General features: G+C 50.8%; 1 protein-coding gene across 1 annotated transcript in view; it reads left to right on the forward strand.

Moving 5' to 3' along the window:
* The window catches only part of LOC147672889 (NACHT, LRR and PYD domains-containing protein 3-like), a 664,362-nt gene extending 658,555 nt beyond the window's left edge, over window positions 1-5,807 (forward strand). The window contains exon 8 of the mRNA XM_086947947.1: window positions 5,046-5,807. Within this exon, the coding sequence (XP_086804073.1) occupies window positions 5,046-5,065 (20 nt within the window). The 3' untranslated portion in view covers window positions 5,066-5,807. The remainder of the gene's footprint in view (window positions 1-5,045) is intronic.
* The last annotated feature ends 2,483 nt before the right edge of the window (window positions 5,808-8,290 follow it).

An 8,290-nucleotide genomic window follows, 5' to 3' on the forward strand; every position in this document is an offset into this window, starting at 1 on the left:
CTAGAATCAAGGAGGGGCCGCACATACCTATGCAGGAGAATCATTGGAGAGTGGTATAGATGGATGCTAGAATCAGGGAGGGGCCACACAGACCTATGCAGGAGAATCATTGGAGAGTGGTAGAGATGGACGCTAGAATACGGGAGGGTCCACACAGACCTATGCAGGAGAATCATTGGAGCGTGGTATAGATGGACGCTAGAGTTAGGGAGGGGCCACACAGACCTATGCAGGAGAATCATTGAAAAGTGGTATAGATGGACGCTAGAATCAGGGAGGGGCCGCACAGACTTATGCAGGAGAATCATTGGAGAGAGGTATAGATGGACGCTAGAATCAGGGAGGGGCCACACAGACCTATGCAGGAGAATCAGTGGAGAGTGGTATGGATGGATGCTAGAATCAGGGAGAGGCCGCACAGACCTATGCAGGAGAATCAGTGGAGAGTGGTATAGATGGACGCTAGAATCAGGGATGGGCCGCACAGACCTATGCAGGAGAATCATTGAGACTGTGGTATAGATGGATGCTAGAATCAGGGAGGGGCCACACAGACCTATGCAGGAGAATCATTGAGACTGTGGTATAGATGGATGCTAGAATCAGGGAGGGGCCACACAGACCTATGCAGGAGAATCATTGAGACTGTGGTATAGATGGATGCTAGAATCAGGGAGGGGCCACACAGACCTATGCAGGAGAATCATTGGAGAGTGGTATAGATGGACGCTAGAATCAGGGAGGGGCTACACAGACCTATGCAGGAGAATCATTGGAGAGTGGTAGAGATGGACGCTAGAATCAGGGAGGGGCCACACAGACCTATGCAGGAGAATCATTGAGACTGTGGTATAGATGGACGCTAGAATAAGGGAGGGGCCACACAGACCTATGCAGGAGAATCATTGGTGAGTGGTATAGATGGACGCTAGAATCAGGGAGAGGCCGCACAGACCTATGCAGGAGAATCATTGGAGCGTGGTATAGATGGACGCTAGAGTTAGGGGGGGGCCACACAGACCTATGCAGGAGAATCATAGGAGAGTGGTATAGATGGACGCTAGAGTTAGGGAGGGGCCACACAGACCTATGCAGGAGAATCATTGGAGAGTGGTATAGATGGACGCTAGAATCAGGGATGGGCCGCACAGACTTATGCAGGAGAATCATTGGAGAGAGGTATAGATGGACGCTAGAATCAGGGAGGGGCCACACAGACCTATGCAGGAGAATCAGTGGAGAGTGGTATAGATGGATGCTAGAATCAGGGAGAGGCCGCACAGACCTATGCAGGAGAATCAGTAGAGAGTGGTGTAGATGGACGCTAGAATCAGGGAGGGGCCACACAGACCTATGCAGGAGAATCATTGGAGAGTGGTATAGATGGACGCTAGAATCAGGGAGGGGCCACACAGACCTATGCAGGAGAATCTTTGGAAAGTGGTATAGATGGACGCTAGAATCAGGGAGGGGCCACACAGAGCTATGCAGGAGAATCATTGGAAAGTGGTATAGATGGACGCTAGAATCAGGGAGGGGCCACACAGACCTATGCAGGAGAATCATTGGAGAGAGGTATAGATGGATGCTAGAATCAGGGAGGGGCTACACAGACCTATGCAGGAGAATCATTGAGACTGTGGTATAGATGGACGCTAGAATCAGGGAGAGGCCGCACAGACCTATGCAGGAGAATCATTGGAGCGTGGTATAGATGGACGCTAGAGTTAGGGAGGGGCCACACAGACCTATGCAGGAGAATCATTGGAGAGTGGTATAGATGGACGCTAGAGTTAGGGAGGGGCCACACAGACCTATGCAGGAGAATCATTGGAGAGTGGTATAGATGGACGCTAGAATCAGGGAGGGGCCGCACAGACTTATGCAGGAGAATCATTGGAGAGAGGTATAGATGGACGCTAGAATCAAGGAGGGGCCACACAGACCTATGCAGGAGAATCAGTGGAGAGTGGTATGGATGGATGCTAGAATCAGGGAGAGGCCGCACAGACCTATGCAGGAGAATCAGTGGAGAGTGGTATAGATGGACGCTAGAATCAGGGAGGGGCCACACAGACCTATGCAGGAGAATCATTGAGACTGTGGTATAGATGGACGCTAGAATCAGGGAGGGGCCACACAGACCTATGCAGGAGAATCATTGGAGAGTGGAATAGATGGACGCTAGAATCAGGGAGGGGCCGCACAGACCTATGCAGGAGAATCATTGGAGAGTGGTATAGATGGACGCTGGAATCAGGGAGGGGCCACACAGACCTATGCAGGAGAATCATTGAGACTGTGGTATAGATGGACGCTAGAATCAGGGAGGGGCCACACAGACCTATGCAGGAGAATCATTGAGACTGTGGTATAGATGGATGCTAGAATCAGGGAGGGGCCACACAGACCTATGCAGGAGAATCATTGAGACTGTGGTATAGATGGATGCTAGAATCAGGGAGGGGCCACACAGACCTATGCAGGAGAATCATTGGAGAGTGGTATAGATGGACGCTAGAATCAGGGAGGGGCCACACAGACCTATGCAGGAGAATCATTGGAGAGTGGTAGAGATGGACGCTAGAATCAGGGAGGGGCCACACAGACCTATGCAGGAGAATCATTGAGACTGTGGTATAGATGGACGCTATAATAAGGGAGGGGCCACACAGACCTATGCAGGAGAATCATTGGTGAGTGGTATAGATGGACGCTAGAATCAGGGAGAGGCCGCACAGACCTATGCAGGAGAATCATTGGAGCGTGGTATAGATGGACGCTAGAGTTAGGGAGGGGCCACACAGACCTATGCAGGAGAATCAGTGGAGAGTGGTATAGATGGACGCTAGAATCAGGGAGAGGCTGCACAGACCTATGCAGGAGAATCATTGAGACTGTGGTATAGATGGATGCTAGAATCAGGGAGGGGCCGCACATACCTATGCAGGACAATCATTGGAGAGTGGTATCGATGGACGCTAGAATCAGGGATGGGCCACACAGACCTATGCAGGAGAATCATTGGAGAGTGGTATAGATGTACGCTAGAATCAGGGAGGGGCCACACAGACATATGCAGGAGAATCATTGGAGAGTGGTATAGATGGACGCTAGAGTCATGGAGGGGCCGCACAGACCTATGCAGGAGAATCATTGAGACTGTGGTATAGATGGATGCTAGAATCAGGGAGGGGCCGCACATACCTATGCAGGAGAATCATTGGAGAGTGGTATAGATGGACGCTAGAATCAGGGAGGGGCCACACAGACCTATGCAGGAGAATCATTGGAGAATGGTAGAGATGGGCGCTAGAATCAGGGAGGGGCCACACAGACCTATGCAGGAGAATCATTGGAGAGTGGTATAGATGGACTCTAGAATCAGGGAGGGGCCACACAGACCTATGCAGGAGAATCATTGGAGAGAGGTATAGATGGATGCTAGAATCAGGGAGGGGCTACACAGACCTATGCAGGGGAATCATTGAGACTGTGGTATAGATGGACGCTAGAATTAGGGAGAGGCCGCACAGACCTATGCAAGAGAATCATTGGAGAGTGGTATAGATGGACGCTAGTGTTAGGGAGGGGCCACACAGACCTATGCAGGAGAATCATTGGAGCGTGGTATAGATGGACGCTAGAGTTAGGGAGGGGCCACACAGACCTATGCAGGAGAATCATTGGAGAGTGGTATAGATGGACGCTAGAATCAGGGAGAGGCTGCACAGACCTATGCAGGAGAATCATTAGAGAGTGGTATAGATGGACGCTAGAATCAGGGAGGGGCCGCACAGACTTATGCAGGAGAATCATTGGAGAGAGGTATAGATGGACGCTAGAATCAGGGAGGGACCACACAGACCTATGCAGGAGAATCACTGGAGAGTGGTATAGATGGACGCTAGAATCAGGAAGGGGCCACACGGACCTATGCAGGAGAATCATTGAGAGTGTGGTATAGATGGACGCTAGAATCAGGGAGGGGCCACACAGACCTATGCAGGAGAATCATTGAGACTGTGGTATAGATGGATGGTCTGAGGTCCGGTCCTGGGTGATCAGACCCCGAGTTGTACATGATGTATCTGGAGCAGCTTGTGGATTGAAGTGGGTGTGCAGGAAAGTGGCCCAGGAGCCTTCCGGGATGTCTGCACCTATCTTCCCATGAGTGTGTTTTTCAAAGGCTTCATTCTGGCCAGAATGAATATCACAAGGTTGTATATATAAAATAAATGATTAATAAGTTGAGATTTTGTGCCGTGCTGTCCATACGGCACTTTCATGTCCATCTATCCACAGATACCCCGCCACTCACCTATAGTCAGACATATGAGTGGTCCTGATGAAGGGCGATAGTTGTCGTTCCCACCGAAGCATGCGTTGACCTGGTTGTTGTGAACCCCCAACTGACATCATCATAGCGGATATTGTTTGAAGTTCTCTCGCCGCCCATTCTAGAAGGGTGAATGTTCATGTGGTTGGGTGTTTAAGAGTGAGAAGTGAGTGTGTGAGTGAAGTGCTGTGTATGAGGTCAGAATGGTTGTGTGGGTTGGATACATAGGGGGGCATGACAGGTCATTAGCACTATTGCTCTGTTGCTGTTTCTGTAGTTCCCAAATGGATCTTGGTATGAGATGCAAGGTACAATGTAAAGTAATAACACATTTGCAATCATGAAGAACGTGTGGGTTCATAAATGTTTATTTAAATTATGTATAACTAGATTATTCTTTTTGTATTAATGCGAATTAGAAATTAAAATCTTTTGTATAAAAAATATAATACAAAAATATACATATAAATGATTGTTTTTACATGTATGATTCAATAAGTTCCATGATGGACAGGCCTTAGAGCTCTAGCTAACCTACAAGGAAGCAATACAGGGTATGATGGGGCATTACCCAGGATCCTTTGTGTTCCTCCCTCCTAGCTCTATGACCTTTGAATTGTATTTTAGGGGCACCTCTGCTGATGTAGAGTATAATACTTTTATGCAGTATCATGTTATAATTATATTCATATTCTTTTCTTTCTAGGTATCCCATCCTCAAGTTAATCATTGAGCCAGAAGTGGCAGATATGGAATGCCCATTAACGAATTAAATTAAAGTATTCTCTGGAAGTGCTAATAAAACCTGCTTGAATATTTTCACAGTATTTCATCATAATTGAATTCTCGGCTTTAATAATTCATCCTGGTTTGTGAAGTCGATTTCATAAAAGTTGATAATTTCATTTCTCATTTGTCATCATCCTGTGAAGGGCAGAGGAACACAGAGAGACAATAAGCAAAGCACCAGGACTGCCTTCTGCTGATTGTTTATAGTGAAAGATTACAAGATTACACGATAATGGTCTATAAGTTAGGAAGAAAACATGAAGGGCGAGAGAACAACTTTGTGTCAGAGACTGAGACGAGCCATGAAGAATCGCGTCACCTGCATCTACTGCAGACCACGAGGGCGTCTCTCCTTCACCTGCTGGGCTCTTTCACCCCTCATCCTTCCAGCGCCGATGAGAGCCGCAGACGATGCTGTGTCTGGAGCAGAAACGGCAGCATTCAAAGCCGGTGTGTGAATGGGACCAGCTCTGAAACTCAAACGAGGCTGAGTTCAGTTTAATAAGCCAAAGAGAGGAGGGCGGGTTTGTTCAGAAGTTACTCCGTCGATGTGTTGCAGCATTTTCTGAAGTTCACATCACTCGTAAACGTTGCAGCCACTGTTCTTATGATGAAGTCACTGCACCCATTGTGTGCACTAGGACAGGGTGAGGACTTTAAAATAAATTGCCGAAATATACCCATTGTTTACGAGTGTTCTTGAGTCTTTCCAACATGAATGAGCGTTTGGATTTCTCTGATTCTCTTTGTGATTTTTTTGATCGAATTGATTGTTACTTTCAACACCTCTCCCCACGGGGCTGCTCAGTGGGTGAGGAACCTCATGATTCTCACAAACATGTCCCATGTTGGACAAATCACAAAAAGCAACCTCACAACAATGAGCTCCGAAGGGCTTCTAGGAACTTGAAGATAATTGTAGCGCTTCATGGCCGCGTCATTGCCATGAAGTGCTATAGAAATATCAAAACAATACAAATAATAGATCTTTCTGTGCTGTCTTCAAATGTTAGTGACTATTTTTGTGTACATGAGGTTACATTGTATTATATTTTAACGTTTTATATAGCGCTAGCTAGACCCGGAGGTGTCAGGGCGCTCTACAGAATCAAGAGTAAGGCAATTATCAAATCTCTGGGCATATGACGGGCAACAATCCTAGGCTCAAGTATACACAACATTTATACAGAGGAACAATCCTTAGGCAGAGCGGGAGGAGGACACACAAACATATACACAGAAATAGTTTTGGCGAAGAGGAAGGTTTACCGAATTTTGGTCAAGTTGAACATTTAGAGCCCCTAGAGAGAAAGACATCCAAGCAACAGAGGCAAAGAAAGAAAAGAGCCGAGTGATGAACGGAGTCTGAAGGGAGCGAGAGAGCCTTTCTGAGCCAAGGTCAGTGTGAGTCATGGCTTCAGGATCTGTTGAGGAGATGGCGTTGAGGCCAGAGAAGGAGGGGCTGCATCGTGGGTCCCTCGGGAGGGTGGGCTTCAGGATCTGTTGAGGAGATGGCGTTGAGGCCAGAGAAGGAGGGGCTGCATCGTGGGTCCCTCGGGAGGGTGGGCTTCAGGATCTGTTGAGGAGATGGCGTTGAGGCCAGAGAAGGAGGGGCTGCATCGTGGGTCCCTCGGGAGGGTGGGCTTCAGGATTTGTTGAGGAGATGGCGTTGAGGCCAGAGAAGGAGGGGCTGCATCGTGGGTCCCTCGGGAGGGTGGGCTTCAGGATCTGTTGAGGAGATGGCGTTGAGGCCAGAGAAGGAGGGGCTGCATCGTGGGTCCCTCGGGAGGGTGGGCTTCAGGATCTGTTGAGGAGATGGCGTTGAGGCCAGAGAAGGAGGGGCTGCATCGTGGGTCCCTCGGGAGGGTGGGCTTCAGGATCTGTTGAGGAGATGGCGTTGAGGCCAGAGAAGGAGGGGCTGCATCGTGGGTCCCTCGGGAGGGTGGGCTTCAGGATCTGTTGAGGAGATGGCGTTGAGGCCAGAGACGGAGGGGCTGCATTGTGGGTCCCTCGGGAGGGAGGGCTCTAGGGTCTGTTGAAGAGATGGCGTTGAGGCCAGAGAAGGAGGGGCTGCATCGTGGGTCCCTCGGGAGGGTGGGCTTCAGGATCTGTTGAGGAGATGGCGTTGAGGCCAGAGAAGGAGGGGCTGCATCGTGGGTCCCTCGGGAGGGTGGGCTTCAGGATCTGTTGAGGAGATGGCGTTGAGGCCAGAGAAGGAGGGGCTGCATCGTGGGTCCCTCGGGAGGGTGGGCTTCAGGATCTGTTGAGGAGATGGCGTTGAGGCCAGAGAAGGAGGGGCTGCATTGTGGGACCCTCGGGAGGGGGGGCTCTAGGGTCTGTTGAAGAGATGGCGTTGAGGCCAGAGAAGGAGGGGCTGCATCGTGGGTCCCTCGGGAGGGTGGGCTTCAGGATCTGTTGAGGAGATGGCGTTGAGGCCAGAGAAGGAGGGGCTGCATCGTGGGTCCCTCGGGAGGGTGGGCTTCAGGATCTGTTGAGGAGATGGCGTTGAGGCCAGAGAAGGAGGGGCTGCATCGTGGGTCCCTCGGGAGGGTGGGCTTCAGGATCTGTTGAGGAGATGGCGTTGAGGCCAGAGAAGGAGGGGCTGCATTGTGGGTCCCTCGGGAGGGGGGGCTCTAGGGTCTGTTGAAGAGATGGCGTTGAGGCCAGAGAAGGAGGGGCTGCATCGTGGGTCCCTCGGGAGGGTGGGCTTCAGGATCTGTTGAGGAGATGGCGTTGAGGCCAGAGAAGGAGGGGCTGCATTGTGGGACCCTCGGGAGGGGGGGCTCCAGGATCTGTTGAGGAGATGGCGTTGAGGCCAGAGAAGGAGGGGCTGCATCGTGGGTCCCTCGGGAGGGTGGGCTTCAGGATCTGTTGAGGAGATGGCGTTGAGGCCAGAGAAGGAGGGGCTGCATCGTGGGTCCCTCGGGAGGGTGGGCTTCAGGATCTGTTGAGGAGATGGCGTTGAGGCCAGAGAAGGAGGGGCTGCATCGTGGGTCCCTCGGGAGGGTGGGCTTCAGGATCTGTTGAGGAGATGGCGTTGAGGCCAGAGAAGGAGGGGCTGCATCGTGGGTCCCTCGGGAGGGTGGGCTTCAGGATCTGTTGAGGAGATGGCGTTGAGGCCAGAGAAGGAGGGGCTGCATCGTGGGTCCCTCGGGAGGGTGG

This window comes from Lissotriton vulgaris, unplaced genomic scaffold (assembly GCF_964263255.1).
Source record: "Lissotriton vulgaris unplaced genomic scaffold, aLisVul1.2 SCAFFOLD_723, whole genome shotgun sequence".
Classification (NCBI taxonomy): domain Eukaryota; kingdom Metazoa; phylum Chordata; class Amphibia; order Caudata; family Salamandridae; genus Lissotriton; species Lissotriton vulgaris.